This window comes from Lactuca virosa, chromosome 6, assembly GCF_052849685.1.
Source record: "Lactuca virosa cultivar CGN04683 chromosome 6, Lactuca_virosa_CGN04683_v6, whole genome shotgun sequence".
Lineage (NCBI taxonomy): Eukaryota > Viridiplantae > Streptophyta > Magnoliopsida > Asterales > Asteraceae > Lactuca > Lactuca virosa.
Genome location: NC_136431.1, coordinates 52,877,248 through 52,898,506, shown reverse-complemented (window position 1 = coordinate 52,898,506; position 21,259 = coordinate 52,877,248). Strand labels below are relative to the sequence as shown.

The window sequence follows — 21,259 nt, the reverse complement described above, 5'->3', positions numbered from 1 at the left end:
AGAACTTACTCCGTTGCTGGATATTTTTTATTGTTTTGTTTACTACAAAAGTAGCATGCATACGCCAGCCTCCACGTGTTGGTCACGAAATTGGTTTAGTTTGTGGGTACTTAATTTACCATTTATATATCCATAGAAAGTGGTCGAGTCCTTGCATTATTTGTAACACATCAAATTACCTAATGCATTACAATGTTTTAGTAATTAATCACTTGTTCTACGTTTTTTTTCTCAACACATACCCATTTTCTTACACATTTCAACAATTTTAAACATCAAAGCTACACTCATTCCAATAAACCGATATCTTAACCAGAAGATTAACATGTCAAGTGAGATGATTTCATGACAAATCCATCATCCTAGACACAAATCAATCAAACCCAAATCATGTGGTAAACAAAGAGCAAAGCAGTTAACTTGAAGTGTAATAAATATACAGTTTTTCAACTGTTAGATACATGCCAACAATAGGAAACTCTCAAAAAAGGCAGCTATTGACCTATATTGGGCCTAGCTAATTACACCATGTTTACAACTCCATCTCATACATTTGCTTTCGTATCCATCCTAATTCTACTCAAAAAGAACTTGAACAAAAGGATCTATGAAGATAGAGATGTTAACACTTAAAACAGTCTCACACCCCTCCCACCTCTCTACCCTAATAATACACAAATGGAAAATTTCCCATTTTGTTTTTTGTTTTTTTTTTTTTAATTTCAACGGCCCTCGCCCGTTACCTTTAATGAACCATCCTTCATCAACTTCAAACTAAGACTGTTGAATCGTTCTCGGGAATATTGTCTTGATGCTTTTCTCCAATCTGTGCCAGCTGTCATCATTGCAACAAACTCCTCGTAACTTATGCACCCATCCTGACAAATAAATCCAATCACAATTAATTACTTAATGAAGACACTAAGTACCTAATACGGATATATATATATATATATATATATATATATATATATATATATATATATATATATATATATATATATATATATATATATATATATATATATATGGATGTTTATTTTTCGGGTTAATCACAAAAAGGACAAAAATTGGAAGGTGTTATTGAGAAAATGATCACATTTTCAACAACAATCATCACAAAATAACCACTCATTTGTCAAAATGGACTATACGAAATTACTTTTTCTTGCGAAATTATAACTATTTTTTTTCAAAATAATGTCATTTCGTAACAAAAAAAAAATCGCTAGAAAATAATTTTTGTGAAAGTTATATGTAGCAGGGACCATTAACAAAACAATTTCATAAATTGCAAAATCAATTTTGCGAAAAAAAAGTAGGTTATTGTGCGATTAATGTGGTGAAAGGTATTAATAGCACCCTTCCATTTTGGTCATTTTTGCAATTAACCTTTTTATATTTAAGGGAAAAGCTTAGAAAAAATCCAACGCGTTATCTCTCGATGCTTTTTCTAAAAAAAACATTATTTTCGCTATTAGAACCATTTATGTTATGGTCAAGAAGCATTAATTTGGATAAATGCATAACATAAATAGTTTTAATCAACGAAAATATAACATAATGTTTCGGGAGACGTTGAGTTTTCTGGGGTTACGCATTATTTTTCAAATTTGTTTTAAATATCATTTATACAGATAACACTGTACCTTATCGGTGTCAACATCATGCATAATCGCGTTTATTACATCATTGTTAACGTCACCTTCATCACTTAACGCGTGACGCAGCTCATCAACCTCTATATAACCATCATTGTTTTTATCAAAGAAGTTAAAGGCTTTATGTAAATGCTCATCGTTTGCCATTTTCTTTAAATGAACATTAGCAGCTATGAATTCCCCAAAGTTGAGAGTCCCATCTCTATCAACATCAGCCTACAAAATCATATGTCATATTATCATAAAAGTATATATATATATATATATATATATATATATATATATATATATATATATATATATATATAGTTAATCACAAAAATGAGAATGTTCGTAAAAAAAAAAAAAAAAGTAATATTTTGTTTTGAAATATGTTTTTGACATTGATTGGACTTACAGACTCCATCAATGTTTGAAGTTCTGCATCTGTAATTTGATGACCAAGTTTCTGTAAACCGATTTTTAGTTCTTCAATATTTATCTTGCCTTTGTTTCCTGTATCCATCATACGAAATTCCTCCTTTATTCCGGCCACCTCCTCCACTGATAAATGCTCCGCCACCACCTATACATGTAGTCAATTAAATTAGGGTTTTCCAAATTAGGGTTTCAGATTCAAAACTCAATAAATAAACAATACCCTCAAAGCTCTTTTCTTGAGTTTGTTCATCACTGAGAACTGTTTAAGCCTGGATTTAACAGCATCACCCAATGGAACATTCGGAGCTTTCTTTGTATTCAATAACCATGGGTGATCTGAAATTGAAATACGAAAGTAAATTAGGCAGCATGTAAGATAAGAAAAGGTATTTTCCAACAAATTAGTACTACCTATATTAACGTAACATTACCAAGAACTTGTTGAGCTGTAAGTCGGCGTTTTTGATCGGGGTCAAGCATTTTCTTCACAAGATCCTTTGCGTTATCGGAAACTTTAGGCCATGGATCTCGTTTGAAATTGATTACTGAGCGAATAATTGCTTGTGCTACTCCTTGTTCAGTTTCTGTAAGAAAGATGAAGTATGTTTGGACAGGGAAAAAAGAATCTGTTTAGCTTTTTCCCACCACAATAAGCTAAGTTTAAGTGTTTGGATAGAATCCTTATCAGTTTAATGTGGTAGGGATAAGCCAAATAAGCTGATTTTAATAAGCATATCCCCTTGCTTATTGCTTATTCCCACCGCAAATAAACTAATAAGATATAATCTAATTTATCCAAACATCCCCTAAATAATAAAGTCGATTTTTCATGGTGATGATTTAAATAGTGAAGAATATATATATACCTGCCCAAAATGGTGGAACGCCGCAAAGTAAAATGTACAAGATGACTCCGGAGCTCCAAACGTCAACTTCTGGGCCATAATTGCGTTTTAGAACTTCTGGAGCCATGTAATAAGGACTTCCCACTATCTCGTTGAAGACTTCCCCTGGATAATAGACAAATCCGTTGTTGAGTTGTTTGTATGGACAAAAAAAGCATGCCTCATATTAGAGCTATGGTTATATTAGAGCTATGGTTGAACATAAGAAAGTGAATATCAACAAGTTTGATAACGATTTTGGAATTTGGAATATGCAAAATTGAAGATTAGTAATACAAGAAAAAGCTCCATGGACAGATGTCGGGTGATAAATGTAAGAAAATTGGGATCTTTTGGATTAATGAGCCCTTGATGTAGTCTAGTTTATGTTGGCAAAGAACGATGCATGCATTATTGTCAAAGAGTTCTCCAACATGTATGATAAATTATTTTCATCGAATATGGTTTTCTTAATTCAGCAGTTAGTAAAGGCGAAAATAAATGAATGTATGCATGTTTCAGATCACATGAACGAATTTTATTCGTACTATGAGGCAAGAAGATTGTGATATGTTGCATCTGCGGCCTTTTGGTGTAGTCAAGTTTACAATGGCGTAGAAAATGTTGCATACAATTTCATCGAGTAAAACACCATGTTTAGGCGTTGTCCAACATGCATGAAAATTGTTTCTATTGAATAAGGTTTTATTCATTGAATAGTTAGTCAACACGAAGGTCCACAAATATAATCTTTGAGGTACCAGCGGTAGCTCTATTTCTAATTAAGACTTGTATCTTAGTTGTTTTGTATTTTTTTTTAATTGAGTGGGTTGAGAAATATAGGATTTTCGTATGTTGTGGGTTGGAAAATATGAATAGAAAAAAGAACCAAAAACTGATGTGACAGTGGATTGAGTGGGTTGGGAGGGAATGACTCCCTCCTCCCTAAGAAATATCATTGGTACAAAGAATCCAATAGATATGTTAACTAAGGTGGTGAGCAAAAAAGTTGGAGCTTTACACAGACCTTGGCAATCTGTGTCTGTGTGTCATGTATATGTGTAAAACGTGTTTTAGGTATAATTACGAGCACGACACGTAATTAATATGTGTGACACGTGACACGGAACAAATTTGGTAAACACAAACACGACACGAATTGTAAAATTGGGTATCAAACACGAACACGACACGAATAGACATGTTTTTAATCATGTCACACAAAAACATGGATAAATATGAATTTACACGAATTTAATTCATGTTTTATATGCCTCGTGTGTTTATATTTGTCGTGTGTCAACATGAATTTAATTTGTGTATATAAACACAGTTAATTCCGTGTTTGACACGCGTAAGACACGAAACACGAATTTAAAATTTGTGTTGACGCGAAACACGAATTTCTAAAACTCATACATAGAAAACTCATGTCGTGTCAATCGTGTATCAAATTGTCAGGTCAATTTGCATAGCTTCAACTATTCTAGATGATTAATGAGAAGACGTCGAACTAGAAAGGGCATGTTACATTGTTTTGGGTTTACGAGAATTACATGTTGCAGAAGACATTTGGCTTGGTGAACAGCCTCCAAGTAGGAGATTGTTGAGTTATGAAGATTAATGGTTAGCAGAGTGAGTGAGTGCTCAGACGATTGCTGGAGTCCAAGGGCACAACACCTCGGTAGGATTTCGGGCCCATAATCTTAATTGATGCAAGTTTCATGTAATTGTAAACCGATTTACTACAATTTCAGTATGGTTTTATACCGGTTTCAGTTTTAACCGGTTTATGACTGAAATTAAACAGTGGTGCGCATAATCAGTCCAATCTTTTTTAGAATTGGTTCAAATGATTCAGTTTTGGATTGTTTTGTTCAATCTCTAAGTTTACATACATACCCGGTTTAAAGAAAACCGAAAGCCCAAAATCAATGGCCTTTAAAGGAGCTGTTTCCTTCTTGTTTCCAAACAGAAAATTCTCTGGTTTAAGATCACGATGCATAACTCCATGACTATGACACATCTGTAATCAATTCAAACAATCCAATCATCAACAAAAAATCAAACAACAAAACCCAAAAACAAAATCGATCAAATCAAATCCAAACCTGAACAATTTCCACAATCTTTCTCATAATCGAAGCAGCAGCTCGTTCAGTATAACGTCCTCTTGCCACAATCCGATCAAACAATTCACCACCTTCACACAACTCCATGACAATATGAACTGCATCATTATCCTCATAAGTATCTCTCATAGTGACAATGTTGGGATGTTTAGGCAAATGCTTCATGATTTCAACTTCTCTCCTCACATCATCGATATCAACTGTTGTTCTAAGCTTCCTTTTTGATATCGATTTGCAGGCTAATCGTTCCCCAGTTCCCAAATCCGTACACAAACACGTTACCCCAAATTCGCCCCTTCCAAGCTCTCGACCCAGATTGTATCGCTGTGTAATGTCGTGACCTGTGGGATCTTTTAATACGAAGAAAATGGTTTCATTGTTTTGAGATGCAGATGGGTTGTGATAATCGACTGAGAAAGGATTCGGTTTGTGATTTCCCCTCCTCTTCTTCTTCCTCTCCTTTCTACGAGCGGAATTACCAGTAACACAGCAATTTCCCATGATTCAAACTGGTCTAATCTTTCCAATTACTTTCCGAAGAATTCTGACTAAAAAAAAAACAATCAGTCCGTTGATTGAAATCAAAACAAATACGAAATGAGAGAGATAATGTGAAGATACCTGTGCGAGAATTTGTGAAAAATAGTAAAATACCATTCGTTTTGGGAGATCAATGGGTGAAAATTGGAGGGGTGGTGTTGAAAAGTCAAGAGATTTGAATGAATGGTGATGAAAGAAGGGTTTGTTTTGTTGAATTGTTGGGGGTGTTGTGTTGTGTTATTCAATCGGCCATGGATGAAGCATGAGATGAGATGATGATATGAATGAGAGAGAAGGAGAGTCAAAAAGCTCTTTAACAGACTTTTCTTTCTCCCTCCAAATTCCCTCTCGATTTCTCTTGGTTTCTCCTGTCTCTCTCCCTGTCCTCTTGTTATCAAAAAATGTTCCTTTCAAATGATGGTATTTGCCTTTTATACCAAATATATCAACCAATTATTTACTTCAACAAATTAATTTTCAAAAAATAAAAAAGTATTTCTTGGTGCAATTAAATCCCAACAAAGTCCGTTTATCATATAAATGAAAGAACATTAACAAATTTTTTTGTTAGTTTAGTTAAACAAACAAAACATGAACGATGATTTTGTTTGTTTATTTAGTTTTATGAATATTCGTTTATATTCGATTATTGTATTACATTATATATAATATTATACAGTGAGGATGAAAATATAGCTTCTAAGAATGGTTCAAGTTTTTGAACTTTTTAAATATGGTAAACATATTAAAAGTGACACTAACCAAAATATTAAAAATGTTGAACATCAAGTTTTAAAGATCTTGATGTGAATGATTACCCTCATTTTTATGTTTTGTATATGTTTCGTTTATTATCTTAATGAATATAAATGAAGGACAAAAACAATAAAATATGTTTTTTATCTGTTTTTGTTTGTTCGGTTGAACTTAAACAAACGAAAATGAACAACTTTTTGTTCATGTTAAGTTTAATTCGTTTAGAACCATATCTCATACTAAGGTGTATTTGATTTTTTTAAAGTTATCTTTATTTTACTATATTGAGCATCACATAATCCACTTTATATACATGTAATCTTATAAAACAAACGTAAATAAGTTTAGATCAACTTTTATATGGTGTAAAATGTTTCATATATTGCAGTAATTTAACCGTCTAGTTCAAGTTATAGCTTCTCATGTTAAATATTGTTTACATTTATGACTACGATAAAATATATTGAACCCTCAATATGCCATAGTACCTTCGTCAACATGTCTACTCCATATTTCACAACATGTTATTAGGTTTTACATTGTTTACTTTTGCTAGTTTCTATTACAACGGTATTATTGGATATGAGAATAAACAAATCATATTGTCGAGGAAGCTAAAGGTTTTTGGACTCAATTTCATGTTGAAACGATAAAAATAATAATGATTTAGGATTTTGAGCATGTTGTGTCAATACACCTACAATGAATTTCTTTTCATCATACAACACGTGATTGGAAGATGAACGCTTTTGGGCTCAAATTAATGTAAGATTATGGAAAGATTAAAGATTTACAATTCAAAAAATGTCGGTTTTGATTACTTTTTAGTTGATGGCCAAGTTGTTTAGTGATAAAGGCATCTCTAACCCTACACTAAAAAGTCATTTTTTACACTATAAATTACACTATATATAATATTGAATTTTAGCGTAACACTATATATAGTGTTGGATTTTAATGTAACACTAAATATAATGTTGAATAAAGAGCAATATACCTGGAATATTCTTTTGGGTTTTTGGCACTGTAGCAAAATAAAGTTTGGCGAATTTACACATTTAATCACTCCAGTATTTTTTGTGCCTAATAGACCATTAAAGTTGAATTTTACCTATAAATTACACCATTATATGACCTGGTATATGAACAGCCAGTTACTTGAGTGACTAAATACGTAAATTCGTCAAACTTTGTTGTGCTACAGTGCCAAAAACAAACCCACATATGTCAAGCCACGTCAGCATGTCATCCGTAAACCGGATACAATTTCCCCTAAAACCCTTAATTAGTAGGTATTTAAGGACCAGTTGAGCACAAAAAATACTTGAGTGACTAAATGTGTAAGTTTGCCAAACTTTGTTGTGCTACAGTGCCAAAAACCCAATTCTTTTTACTGTGATGTATAGTGTAATGGATTGGAGGACTTTAATGTATCACTGTCTTTTACACTATAATTATAGGTATAATGTAAAAAAAAATAGTGTTAAGGGTTGGAAATTGTCTAAGTCATCAACATGATACTCCAATTAAGACAAATGATCATTTGGATTGAGACAAGTGATCATTTTATTATTTTATTATTTTATTGTCTCGTAGTCTCTTCCAAAGAAAAAGAAAACATGATTAACTAACTACAAACATCATACAACATGTGAAATATGATTAAAAAAAAGAGACTTTTTTAATGTTTGCTGTTTAATGTCTCTTTTTGGCTTTCACTTGAGAGTATTTTGTGTTAATTAAGAACTCAAGAAAGTAAAAAAAAAAGTTGCAAAGTATAAACTTCATCCATTCATTCTACTATATCATGGGTTTACCAACATTGTCCTTACGACCCAAAAAGTAAAATAATTTAATGTCACAAACATATACAATGCAGCTTATACTTATAGCATTATACAAATCAACATCCAAAACAAAGTCAAAAACGGTATGTGACATCTAATAATTCTCTTCCATTCAAGAATCATCAGCCAGAAAACAACAAACTTTTAACAGAACAAGTAATCTTGATATAGAAAAATGAACCTGGTTTCCCTCTTTTACCCTTCATACACTCTTTTCCTGAAAAAAGTCAAAAGCAAGATAACCGAGTCAACTCATGCATTCAGACAAATTGAACAAAGTCAAACAAACACTTACCACTTTCACATCATTAGCTAACCCCAAATCAGAAAGCGAATTCACTGATACACAATTTTCATGCACAATTACACCCCGGGTCCCACCATTGCCAATATTTAAATAAGCAGCTCTTTTAAACATCCATTTATTCCTTTCTTGATTATAAAAATCACCAAAAATTTCTCCACACAAAACACACACAATTTGGGTTTCATCTGCAGTAACCATCTGTTCACCATCAATCAAGAATGTTTCTTGTGTAGTTGACCCAGGGTCAAAGTCAAAGTCAGACTCCCCGTTGACCCAATTTTCAGCTTTCAAAAACCATCTCCTTGATGATTTTGTATTTAGAGTGTTGGATTCTGAATTTTTTAACACATGCCACTCCATATGATTATCGAATTGTTCTTCAGCTTTGAATCTTAACCCACAAATCCCACATTGATGTGGAAGATCATCAATGAGTTCACTAATCACACAAGGATTAAACTCCCTAATCACATCAGGCTTAAACTCTAATCCTACAACACTCTTATTATTAATAACAACACTCTTTGAGGAAACTTTTGGAGGAAGTTTTCGAGTTTGAGTAACAATGACATCATCACTTTTGTTATTATTAATTTTATTGTTGTTGTTGTGTTTGTTGTTGTTTTTGTTGTCTTCTGATGCAGAGATTAAACCCTTTGAGAGCAATGTACTCAAAAGACTTGAGACATTTGATTCAGGATTTGGAAGAGTTGTACTCTGTGTTGTTGGAGTAGTACCAAGAAGAGATGATGAAAGTGATGTGCTTTCATGGGAGGATGGGATTTTGAGAGATGATGACATGGATTGAGTGGTAGTTTTTTTGCCAAAAATGCTGCTAACAGCAGCTAATAAACTACTTGTGGATGATAATCCTGGTATATCTGCAACTACAGGTTTTTGCTGACGTGGCACTGGTAAGGGTTTAGGGGGTTGAGGTTGAAGTTGATGTTGAAGTTGAACAGAAGGTTCTGATACAGGTTCTTGATGAGGTGGCGGAATTGGCGCGCGTTTTATTGGGTGTAAATTTTGAAGTTTTGATTTTTGAGAATCTTGACTTATTTGCCCCTGAGATCGAGCTGCTTTAAGAGATTGCAAAGAGATTCTGGATAAAGAATCAAGACTTGTTGACACTGACACCCCACTTGAAGAGGAAGGGAAAACTTTAGAACCATGTAACAAGTTTCTAGAAGCACCTACAAAAGCATTTTCGTCTGTCAAAAATGACCCTTTTGCCCTTAGTGAAGTAGAAGGTAAAGGTATCCGCTGTTCTGCAGATGGTAGATCAGGTGAAGATTCTTTCTCATGCATCCGTTGTGATTTCTGAAGACGATTATCAAAACCCTAGAAAGAAAAAAAAAATACGTTTCAATGTATTTATGTAAGGAAAAGAATAAGGGTAATTCCGTCTTTTAGACTTACCGGTCTATCGGGGTCAAAATACAGTCTAGGATCTCTCTTTGAACTATTGGAAGAGGTAAGAATAGGATTCACTGTTCTTGAGCTCACATCATCCCACAAATACTCTTCTTCCTCTGAATTCTTCCAACTCCTACTCACTTCACCACTTCCTTTTATAAGATTGTTGATAGGTTGTAATTTCACATCAGGAATTGAAGATTTATGGAGTGAATAATTCGATGATAACCCATGTCCATTTCTTTCATACCATGTCTTTTCAAGTCCTTGTTCTCCTACTCTTCCATTGGATTTTCCAAAACTACCCTCGGAAGGGCTTGATATATCAGAACCAAATTCATAATTCTCGTGTGTAAGATCACTCTCTGGATCTCTTTGTGCCTGCTGACATGGCAAAGCATAGATAGAACATTTTTTAGAATTATTGTCAAATATTAACATATTTATAAAGAGTTTAAATGGTTAGTAATAGTATGATTAGTATCATACATGCAATTTTAGGCGAGGATCAGCACGAGTTGTGGGTATGTCACTGGATGCAACTTTTGGCTTCATGAAAGATGAAATTCAATGAGTGATGATGACAAAAATGATTTAGATGAGGTTAAAAATGTAAACTTTAATGTTTCTTTACCCTGTTTGATTGTTGGAGTTTTTGTCTTGCCTCCAAATACTTGGGATTTACATGAATACTGCGAGCAGGGCGTTGTGGTTGTGAGTCAGGTCTAGATGTGGTCAACCCTGAAGAGGAACCATTCCCATTCCCATTCCCAACTGTTGAAAAACCAAGTTCTTTTTCTATTGATTGAAGTGATTGAGGTGGAAATACTCCTTTCCATGTCCCAAAAAGATGTCGCATTCCAGAATGTAATGCAGAATCAACCTGTCTATATGCCTTGCAAAATACCTAAAAGATTGAAGAAGTAAAGAAAGTGAATTGATTTATCAGAGGGACATAGTTAAGAAAACAATGGAACTGAAGAATGAAGATCTAACCTCAGGGAGTTTGGTGGAAAAGTGTCTGATGTAATCTCGACCAATGTTCTTCACGATACTGTCAAGAAGATATAACGATGGCAACTTTTGATCACTCGGAACCTAAAAATGTGAAAATCGTTTTTTGTTACAGTGACAGTGGTTATAACTTATAAACTTATAATTATAACCAGCTAGCTCTACACAAACATAGTAACAGAAATCATCACCTCGATAATGTTATTGCAGATAGTAGCAGCAATAGCTTTAGCAGCCTGGGCGTTTTCTCCGGCGATGATAGTCAAGTTCGTTATGATTGGTTTCGAATTGAAAGTCAGCTCCGATAGAGCTGTCCTATACTGACTCACAAGCTCTTGATGTTGTTGCTGTTTTATCTGAGATAGCGATTGTGGCTGATACGACTCGGAGTCTCCATCTCTCTCCACCGCCGGCCGGAACCCCACTGACGGCCGTTGAACTATAGGTCTATTATTACCGTTGGGATTATTATTACTGCGAAGAATCGTTGGCTCTTCCGTTACCAATCGAGGTTTCTTCAGTGTAGCAGGGTTTCGTGATGATCTATCGAATGATCTGCCGCGAGAAGTGTTGTCCATCTCCATTTTTAACACCCCGCCAAATCAATTTTACAAAAATCAAAATTAATCTAATCTAGAATTAGCATGTTGAAGAGGAAGTTTAACTTCCTGTAGAAATTTCATTCGATTCGTTACAACATACAACAAACATTAAAAAGGTAAGCAAATCGAAAACCCTAACCCTAGCTAGAGGCAATTACAAATGCGTAAATCGAGAAAATGAAAAGGGAAAACAAAATCAAAAACGAGACACGAAGAACCGATTGCAGGGTGTTGGAATTTATATGTTCTGCGAGAAAGTGATGGATTTTGTTGGAGATTTAGATGAAGAGATTCGAAAGGCGTCACGTATTCAGATCAAGAGCTGTCGTTAGCACTCGCTCTATTTGTTCTATGTTCAGAATTTCACTGGAGTCTCTCTTTCATGTGCGTGTGTGTGTGGTGTGTGTACTGTGTAGAGTGTAGACCGTTGGTAAATGGTCAAAAAGGAAAAGCCTGAATTGGGTGGGATTAAAGTCCATTTAAGCCTGATATCAGTGGGCTTAAAGTCCAATAATGGGCCATGCTCTTTTAATCCTATAAAATCTGATCCATTTAATCATTCGTTCTTCAATGAGCATTTTCAATTAGAGAAAAAAAAAAGGCTTTAAATTATGTAAAAATAGAGTGTTTTTTTCATGATTTTAAGACTGTTTCATCAATAAATATGCAAATAAGAAAAGATAAGACTATTAAGTATCCCATTTTGTTATAACATTAAAACAGTGTGATCTTACATATCATATCACTTATTATATTATAAGATACTAGTTTATAACCCGTGGAAACCACGGTTACAAATTTAAATTTTCATAGTAAAAAACTTAAAACTATTAAATATTTATTTTAAATAAATTATTAATTAAGATATATTTTTTAGTTATATAAAATTATAATAGTTGATTTAAATAAATACATGAAACTATATCACCTTATAATTTTATTAGTTTTATTTTGACTTTTATTCTAGATTTATTTTAATTTAATGTAATTAGAAAATTAAAATTTGAAATTTGAAATGGAAAATCAATGGGTTGACGAATGGTATAACATTAATTATAAGGTCTAATGGGATTACACATGTCAAAAGGAGAATAAACTTATTCTTTTATTAGAATGAGGAGATTATGGTATGGTCGCGTGTTATAATATTAAATAACTTTAATGTAATAATTTATTTTTATTTTTTTTGAATTTTTTTTTATAATTATAAAAACAAATATAATTTTACTAAACTTAATATTTAAACAAAACATAATATTTAAATTAAACATAACATTAAAATTTATAAAAAAAAAAATTTTTAAAAAAAAGCATTACACGACAGAAAAAAATACATTTTTCCTAAATAAATTAGTCTTCATCGTCGTTACCATGGTATATATGATCCATCAAGTCTTCTCGAAGTTGCATGTGTTTTTGTGTGTCTTGGATATCAACTCTTCTATGTAAATATTCATATGTATATGGTTGAAATTGCATGTGTCTAGATTGTAAGCATATAATCTGCAATATTTCGTATTTTATCTTTAACAACCATGTTATGCATTATGATACATGCATATATAATATCTCATAGAGTTTCCATCTCATATGTCGTAGCTCATTGGTGTAATATCCGTACATCATATTGATAAACACATCATCATCTTCATCATAGAAATGGTCAAACAGATCCATAATTTTTTTTTTAGTAAATATTGAACTTGTATTAAATATAGAGAAAGAAAAGAATAATGTAAATAAAAGTGAGATAGATGGTACGTATTTATTGGAAAAAATAATAATAATAATTTATTTTAAAACTTGATCTTTAATGGTCAAAGCAAGAGGTGATTGGTTGATATGAGGCGTTGCACACCGTTGTCCTTATGGTGTCGTTTTGGTTAGTCCACACGTTGACATTAACGTCGTTGTTGAGTCTCATACTCGACACTCTAAGACTATTAGGTATGGGCAACTTGAAGTGGTGTTATAACAAGAAGCAACAAGAAGGGGTGTGGTGTTCATGGTGTTATAACACTCGTTAAGAGGAGAGAGATAGATAGAGAGAGAGAGAGAGAGAGAATTTGTGCAGCCAATAGAAGATCACGTTTCATCTAGTCATGACCACAACACGAAGCAACACAACTAGATACAACAAGAAGGGGGGTGGGTTCATCTTGTTATGACTAGGTTATGAGGTGTCACATCAGCAATAATAGCATTTCTCGTTGTCCATACTATATGCTCTAAGAAATATGTGTGTTGTGTATTGAGACATCTTACGGCCAATAATAAGGCGTTTTTCCATAGCTTAAAATGACTTATTTTTCAATCCACTTCCTAATTTCATAGATGTCATCGGGATCTGGAACAGTGGATCTTTTGGACATTTTTAGCTATTTTTTAAAAAGTAGCAATAAGATTAATCTATTTTGTCTTTTTCTCTAAACAATAATAAAAAATTTTATTCATACAAAACTCATTAATAGGAAACATTAAGATAATGTGATTCAAATATATATATTTATATTGAATCATAATAATTCAAATTTTATCTCGTAACTTGCATTAATAGATTATCACCACTACAAAATTTCAACTTCGAACATTCTAATAATAAATATCTAGTTTGTAATAAAAAGGAACTATTGTTCATACTATTCAATTTTCAACAGATTACAACTAATATATCGAAATAAAATTTCAATATTTATTAAATCATAAAGGAGCTATGAACCAAACACGCATGTAATATTTTGAATAACATATAATCTTTTAATATTTTAATCTTGTAATTTTATTCATGTGGAACATGTATATTCATCTAGTATTCAAATAAATGAAGACGACAGAAAGATTAGTTATTAAACGTTTTACATAACTTAGATCAACCGAATATTCATATCAATGTATAATGTACTTTTTTTTTGTCTTTTCAAGTCTAATTTGAAATCAAATTCAACGTTTCTATAACAAAAACAACCCTAATGTTTAGGGCTTTCTCTATATCTTTCTTGTTAAAGATTTGCATCAATGGTTAATTCTTCGTGATCATTTTAGGTGTTATTTATGTGTACAAATAGTATTCTAAAAGTTAAATCAGTAGCTAATGTGACTTTTTGTAAGTCATACAAACAAGTGAAGTGTTTTTTATAACTAAATCACTCTACAAATTCTTGTAAAACATCAATTTTATATAATTGAATAGTTTAGATGCTTGGGTAAATATACAAGATGTTCTTTCTTGCTATATATAAATAAATAAAAAGATCGAATTTTTTTTTTAAATGATGGCATACAATAACTTTAAGCTAACAAGGTGCAAGTGAATTGATATGCTTCTCGACTTCCGATTAGAGCACTGATTCTTCCACGGCTTATTTTTATTCATCCACATAATTTTATTGTTAGTTGACAAAATTGCCCCTGATGACTCCATCTAAAAACTCTGTAAGTGTGACGCCCTTGTATCTGTCACATGCTTCTTCTTTCCTCGCCGACAACCCCTTTTCCTGCGCCAAACCTTTTCTTTATCGTTGTAAATCCATCCTCATAAATGGAAGCAAAAATACTCCCTTTTCAATACAACCAAACGATCCAAAACCCTACCTAGGTTAAAAGATCATTATTGATGGTGATCTTACAACATGAAGAGGATGAAGAACATCAAAAACTCTCACGACCAAGGATTAAGATGAAGGTTTGTATGGAAGGAACTTGAGCAACATTGGGTCTCTTTTCCCCTTTTCGACCCAAAAGACCACCCCTATCTCATCGTTAGTCATCCTTGTTCCATTGAAAAAGACGATGACGGTGAAGACGATGATGAAGATCGTCGACTATGCACACAAACAAACCTGGGAGAGACCCTTTGCCGGAGATTTCGCCTTCAACCCTTGTGTTTTATCTATTTTGGGCTTTTGTTGTGGTGGTGGTGTTCAGAGATTTCGTCGGAGGTGATTAGCGGAGATGTTCTAGAGATTTCTAATGGTGATGTTGGTCTGAGATTTTCACCAAACAACATTTTACTCCATAAACACCATTGATGGCATCACTTGCAGGTGCAGGGGGAGTTAAATCGAAGAACTGATTACAAAACAATAAAAAACGTTTTCACTGTCAACAATTTTCAAAGGGTTATTTTTCAAAGTTTTCAAATTGTTTAATGTATTTCCAGCAAGCAAACCAAAAGACGGGAAGAAGGGTGAGTCACCGGCATACCCAAGAAGGAAGAAGGAGCCTCCTGTGTTTGGAAATAAATGTTTGGGTTTCTCTCTCTTCTTTAAATCTAACAAGGGGCATAGTTGTCAATTATGTTTAAAATTCAGTGGATAGATAAAAAAGAGATGTGGAAAAATCAACGCCCTTCCGATTAACATACACATCATAAGTCTATAATCAGACAATATAAGGAGTTACTAAAATTAGCATCGATGTATCGATATTAGAACATGATAACTAATAATATTTAATTTGTTTTTCATATCATTTATCATTTAATTGCATTCAACAGACAAACAAACAACTTTTTGGTTAACATTGTAACCAGATCTCAAAACATTGTCATATTAAATATAATTAGAAGATAATTAATTTGACAAAAAAAAGTAATTACTATTTATAATTAGATAATATTAATCGCAAAATTTTAGCATAAGCTTCTTAATAATATAAACCTAGTAATTAGTAAAGATTTAACTATTACTTACTGTGATTTATTCAGAAAAAAACAATGCAAAAGTAAAAAATTATTATTTATTATTTCATTACAGAGAATCCTGTATTAAAAACGAAAATATACTTTAAAAAATAACGAATAAATAAATAAATACACCGACCAAAGCCCCATGGCCGGGCCCATCCAGGAGTCCACCAGATTTCTCTCGACTCCCAAAATCCAATTGGCTAATTTAAAGCCTTAAATTCCAAGTAACAAAACGACGACGCATTAGAAACTGTCGTCAACAGTTAGAAAAAAATCCACCTGCAACAAAAAATATCTGCCGACCCTTCCTCTCCGAAACTTCTCCGGACGAACATTAACAGTATCATTCCTCCACCGCCTTTCTCAAGATATTTATCAAACACCTTGTCTGCACTACATGCCTATATATACATGGCTCAATTCTACTATCACTCCTCAGTCATCGCCCACCATTTTCATCGTCATCTTCTTCATTTCAACCGATGGATCATCGTCCCTACAAACGCTCACTTTCATCTCCTTCGTATCGCCCACATGGGTCTCATCCGTTACGATTTGGTTCGTCTTATATTTCATTAATTCTCTCATGCTCTGGTTAAAAGTTTATATCTGATTGCTTTTTAATGGAAATCGATAAAAAAAAAATTCTGTCAAAGGCTTTTGGTGAGTAGTAATGTTCCTTATTTTCATGAAGCTACTCGCTTTTCTCACAATTTTCAATTTCTCACAAGCATTGTTTTACCTCTACTACTAGCTAATGCTTCAATCTGACCAATTACGCATTGTTTTACCTCTACTATTTGCTAATGCTTAAACCGATGATGATTCTACTTTGCATAAATTAGTATTAGAAACTGTAATTTCTTTGAGTGATTGGTCCTTTTTCTTATGGCGCTACCTTGTTCTTCGTTGAATTCGAAAAAGTTCTCAATAAGCTACTCTGTTTTCTGGTATTTTTATATACAGAGTTCGAAAAGTTCTATCTCATATTTTGATTTGTTCTGATTGATATATTGCTGTCTAATCACTTTTTGTTGACAATTGACCACAGAAAATGCTGTCGTAGAGATTGACGAAGGGGATGTTCATCATCTCCCCCAACCCCTTGATTGTTTAATCGGGACACCAATTCCGCCATTTTTGTCAAAGACCTATGATTTGGTGGATGACCCGAGATTAAACCATATCATCTCATGGAGCGATAATGGCGCAAGCTTCATTGTGTGGGACCCAGTGGAGTTCGCAAGGGTAATCTTGCCAAGAAATTTCAAGCACAACAATCTTTCAAGCTTTGTGAGACAACTTAACACATATGTGGGTATATATTTGCTTTAAACACTAAACCCCTAATTATGGGGTTCACTATGTTAGTCCGTATGTACATTCTGAACTTTTTCTACTTCATATCTTTCACCCTTTTTTTTCCTTCAGATTTTCATGTCTTTCTTTTGTTCTATACATCTCTAGCATAGTGTTTTTTGTATATCATCTTTTGTCTTTTCACCCCTGTAAATTTCTCATTGTAATCTGATACTTGACATAAATAATGAAGGTGTTTTGTTTCTTGATATCGATTCTCACTTATAGTTTTACTGGTTTTTTTATACTTATATCAAGTCAAATTATTCATGTTATATTATTCCTCCTTTTTGCATTTGTTTGAACATATGTATATATATCAAGAACTCTTCTTTCTTTCTTCAATCTTCATTGCGCTACATTAATGAGATGCACTGTTTATATTGTGAATATTCCTGCAAGAAGGATTATATTGTTGCAGATAGATTTTCAGTGTCTGGACTCTGGTAAACCGTTAAAAAATGCTAATTTTTACTCTTTTGTAACAATTATTGTTCAATTGTGCTAATAATCTATATCTTTTTCATGTTTTTCTTTAATCTTTTGCATCTTCACTACTAAATTTTTTGTGGGTGATTAATCGAGTTCAGGGTTTTCGCAAGATTGATACAGACAGGTGGGAATTCGCGTGTGAAAGCTTCTTAAAAGGAAAAAGGCATCTCTTGAAGAACATCAAGAGGCGCAAATCACAACAGATTGAAGAATGGAATTCGAATTCCAATTCCATTGAAAACGAGGTGGAAAGATTACAGAAAGAGAAGATGGAAATGATGCAAGAGGTAATGAAGCTACAACAACAGCAACGTGGGACTCATGAGTATATGGAATCAGTGAATGAAAAGCTTCAAGCTGCTGAAAACAGACAAAAGCTTATGATTTCATCTTTGGCTAAAGCTTTCAAGATTCCAACACTGTTAAGGAATCGCATTTCTTCTCAAAGAAGGGTTCGTAAGTTTGTGAAGCATCAATCCCATGATCAGGATCTTGGATTTGATCCAATTCCAGTTGATGACAATGTTTGGAATCCTGATTCCGATTCCGGTTTAAAAAGTATTGATTTACATGAACTCGGTCAACCCAAAGATTTGACTAAAGAGAGCGCTGTTGTTCTTGATGACTGTGTAGTTAAACAGGAAGATATTTGGAGCTTGGATTTTGAAACGATTGCTGGAATTCCTCATTCCAATGACTGGAATGATGTTGGAATTCCTCATTCCGATGAGTTGGCGGAGTTTGGTGGTGGAGATTTTTCTGATTTCTGGGATTTAGCAGCTTCCGGTGGTGAACATGGTGAAACTAGTAAAAACCAATACGGGTTTTGAATCATAGGAGTTCTGAAACTGATAAAAATGATTATTATTATTATCCAATAATTTAATTTAAATCTGCATATTTTGCAGTTTACTTATATTTATTACTGAAAGCACATGCTTTTTTTTGTTGCATGTTTCTTCACAAATTGAAATAATTTTTATTTGGGGAGGTGATTTGTTTATAAATAAGTTTATTGGGTTAACAATGATTTTTTTATTTTTTTTGTTGTGTGAATATAATCTTACTGTTTTGTTGTTCTTTTTCCAGGTTTGCTCATGAAGATGCAGGCTAGGGTTTGTGGAGGGAAAAACTTCTTGAACAAATTGCACAATAGTTCAATAGTTCAAGAACAATATTTTTCCAACAAACAATCACAATATTTAAACACGTGGAGGTTTGATTCACTAAAAACAATAAATTGAAATGTATATTTGAAATTGTGTGTACAATATTTGCAATCTTGATATCTTGAACTCAGAGGAGAATATGGATCTAACTCACATTATTTAACCCAAAGATGTTTCTGTTGATAATTCAGACGACTTAATAGGCCTTTTGATTTGTTTCAAAGGTGAGTTTTTTCCATCAAGTTCTTACATTTAAGATGTCTTATCCCAATTTAATAGAAGTCCTATCGTTTAGTTTTTATGAAAGATCTAGTTTTATAAATTAAAGGAGAATTTCGTATATACCCTTATTAAACGACTAAATATCGTATTTGCCCGACCTAAACTCTAAATATCATATTTACCCTTATTAATGTTTTAAAATATCAAATTTGCCAAAATATATTTTTTTAATAGTTTTTATCATTAAATAATCTTTTTCTATAATTTTACATTATTATTATTGTCAAAAACACTGTATGGACAATAATGCCCTTACCAGTTAAACACTCGTATGCAGTCCTCCTTCCCCTGTTGCACTTTTCTTCTTGCAAACAACTATTCACAGCAGGTAATTGTAATTCCTCCATATTCCTATTTGACCTCTCTCCATCACATTTCATGCTTTTGATCAATTTTTACTAAGCTAATAACCATCAGGTAATTATGATTACTATTATTTATGTTTGCATGTGATCATAAACCTCATGTTGCAAGACAGTATATCTAAACTGAAAATATTGAAACTATTGGTAATGTTTTTGATTAATCTTTAACAAGATAATAAGCATCAGGTAAACACTTCACTGTCTCTTGGGTTGCCTCGCTTTAGTTCCTCCGCCACTGCTAAAAAATGCATGTAACAATAGTAACAAACTCATAAGTCTAAAATGAAAAGTCAAAATGCACAGTCAAGTCTAATGATTTCGAATTTATAACCTGTTCAACATATATAAATTCCAATTATTGTCAACCAACAGAGCTTGAACCATAGAATCAAGCACGTTTTGAATGCATGCTCCCTGTAGCAATTTACTTTACTCTAGCTACCAATATTGGCAATACTATGAAATTAAGCTTGTGATTTGGAGTCTTGGCCTAAACAAAGGGCATATATTGAAAGGGAATTGTGAAATTAATACATGAGTATCAACAATTCGAGATTCTTGTGATTGTCACATAAGTGTTGATTATGTTGCCAAAAAGAATGAGATATAACAAAGGGGAATATTACCTGAAGCTTATTAATGATTGCAAGAAGAAAATGACGAGATGCAAGAAGGAAGATGGCGATAGGTGAACAATAGTGAGGAGGGCGGCTTAAGGAAGAACACGATAGTTATAAAACATAGTGTAAAAGATCCTGTGATTTAGAATAGAAAGGTATTATGGACCATTTAATTATTTTTTTTAGTTTTAGTGGTTTAAAATTATAAAAAATGATTATTAAATAATAAAAATTGTTAACTTATTTGGGCAAATTTGATATTTTAAAACATTAAGAAGGACAAATATGATATTTATAGTTTAGGTCGGGCAAATACGATATTTAGACGTTTAATAAAGGTATATACGAAATTCTCCGATAAATTAAAATGTAAAGGGGGTAACAAGAGTGGCTAAACAAGACTTCTAATAAAAAACTTATTTTTAACATGAGGTGAGCTTATCTCTTAAAAGAACTCTAGATTTAAGAACAAAAACTTTACCTTTTAGTTTTTTTTTTTTGTAAAATATTAAGAAAATCTGTTTTATAAAATGTTCATTTAAAATATTTGAATAAATAATTTTTGTAAAGTATTTACAAAATCTATTTTTTAGAATCTCCATTTAAACATTTCAATAAATAGTTAGGAAGTATTACCGTCAAATGGTTTAAATTTAACATTGATGCGGTCTTTTTTATCAACGAGATTATATTAAGTGACTAGCAA

General features: G+C 32.7%; 3 protein-coding genes and 1 long non-coding RNA gene across 7 annotated transcripts; 1 reads left to right on the top strand and 3 right to left on the bottom strand.

Moving 5' to 3' along the window:
- Window positions 1-393: 393 nt before the first annotated feature.
- Window positions 394-6,031, bottom strand: LOC145120487 (calcium-dependent protein kinase 7-like). Of its 2 annotated transcripts, none has more exons than XM_079056300.1 (9): window positions 5,719-6,031; window positions 5,077-5,645; window positions 4,868-4,991; window positions 2,948-3,091; window positions 2,513-2,665; window positions 2,302-2,417; window positions 2,059-2,226; window positions 1,650-1,877; window positions 394-878 (listed from the first exon to the last, which is right to left on the bottom strand). In XM_079056300.1, the coding sequence occupies exons 2-9, from the start codon at window positions 5,596-5,598 to the stop codon at window positions 723-725; spliced, it is 1,611 nt and encodes a 536-aa protein (XP_078912426.1). In that variant the 5' UTR covers window positions 5,599-5,645; window positions 5,719-6,031; the 3' UTR covers window positions 394-722. The 2 variants fall into 2 exon arrangements, with proteins under 2 accessions (XP_078912426.1, XP_078912427.1); XM_079056301.1 differs by having other exon boundaries at window positions 5,077-5,641.
- A 2,130-nt stretch (window positions 6,032-8,161) lies between these two features.
- Window positions 8,162-12,000, bottom strand: LOC145119435 (pre-mRNA cleavage complex 2 Pcf11-like protein). 2 transcript variants are annotated; one of them, XM_079055100.1, is made up of 7 exons: window positions 11,169-12,000; window positions 10,960-11,061; window positions 10,598-10,870; window positions 10,453-10,512; window positions 9,967-10,347; window positions 8,536-9,888; window positions 8,162-8,457 (listed from the first exon to the last, which is right to left on the bottom strand). In XM_079055100.1, the coding sequence occupies exons 1-7, from the start codon at window positions 11,559-11,561 to the stop codon at window positions 8,443-8,445; spliced, it is 2,577 nt and encodes an 858-aa protein (XP_078911226.1). In that variant the 5' UTR covers window positions 11,562-12,000; the 3' UTR covers window positions 8,162-8,442. The 2 variants fall into 2 exon arrangements, with proteins under 2 accessions (XP_078911226.1, XP_078911227.1); XM_079055101.1 differs by having other exon boundaries at window positions 9,967-10,344.
- Window positions 12,001-16,521: 4,521 nt separating this feature from the next.
- LOC145120433 (heat stress transcription factor A-3-like) lies at window positions 16,522-18,955 on the top strand. Its single transcript, XM_079056256.1, has 3 exons — window positions 16,522-16,824; window positions 17,318-17,580; window positions 18,216-18,955. Exons 1-3 carry the CDS (start codon window positions 16,749-16,751, stop codon window positions 18,945-18,947), a joined length of 1,071 nt encoding a protein of 356 aa, XP_078912382.1. The 5' UTR covers window positions 16,522-16,748; the 3' UTR covers window positions 18,948-18,955.
- An 866-nt stretch (window positions 18,956-19,821) lies between these two features.
- On the bottom strand, window positions 19,822-20,658 carry LOC145122594 (uncharacterized). 2 transcript variants are annotated; one of them, XR_013714639.1, is made up of 3 exons: window positions 20,560-20,658; window positions 20,265-20,423; window positions 19,822-20,171 (listed from the first exon to the last, which is right to left on the bottom strand). It is a non-coding gene; the product is annotated as an uncharacterized LOC145122594 (long non-coding RNA). The 2 variants fall into 2 exon arrangements; XR_013714640.1 differs by having other exon boundaries at window positions 19,822-20,168.
- Between the last annotated feature and the right edge of the window lie 601 nt (window positions 20,659-21,259).

Bases quoted from the DNA above. Each gene is read 5' to 3' on its own strand.
- LOC145120487 (XM_079056300.1), bottom strand. From the start codon at position 5,598: ATGGGAAATTGCTGTGTTACTGGTAATTCCGCTCGTAGAAAGGAGAGG. The intron at 4,992-5,076 runs GTTTGGATTTGA...AATTGATTACAG, and splicing joins AGATTGTGGAAATTGTTCAG to ATGTGTCATAGTCATGGAGT. The intron at 3,092-4,867 runs GTATGTATGTAA...TCTATTATCCAG, and splicing joins TTCGGTTTTCTTTAAACCGG to GGGAAGTCTTCAACGAGATA.
- LOC145119435 (XM_079055100.1), bottom strand. From the start codon at position 11,561: ATGGAGATGGACAACACTTCTCGCGGCAGATCATTCGATAGATCATCA. The intron at 11,062-11,168 runs GTGATGATTTCT...TCACATTTTTAG, and splicing joins TCTGCAATAACATTATCGAG to GTTCCGAGTGATCAAAAGTT. The intron at 10,871-10,959 runs GTTAGATCTTCA...TCAATCTTTTAG, and splicing joins TTTCCACCAAACTCCCTGAG to GTATTTTGCAAGGCATATAG.
- LOC145120433 (XM_079056256.1), top strand. From the start codon at position 16,749: ATGGATCATCGTCCCTACAAACGCTCACTTTCATCTCCTTCGTATCGC. The intron at 16,825-17,317 runs GTTCGTCTTATA...AATTGACCACAG, and splicing joins GTCTCATCCGTTACGATTTG to AAAATGCTGTCGTAGAGATT. The intron at 17,581-18,215 runs GTGGGTATATAT...AATCGAGTTCAG, and splicing joins TGAGACAACTTAACACATAT to GGTTTTCGCAAGATTGATAC.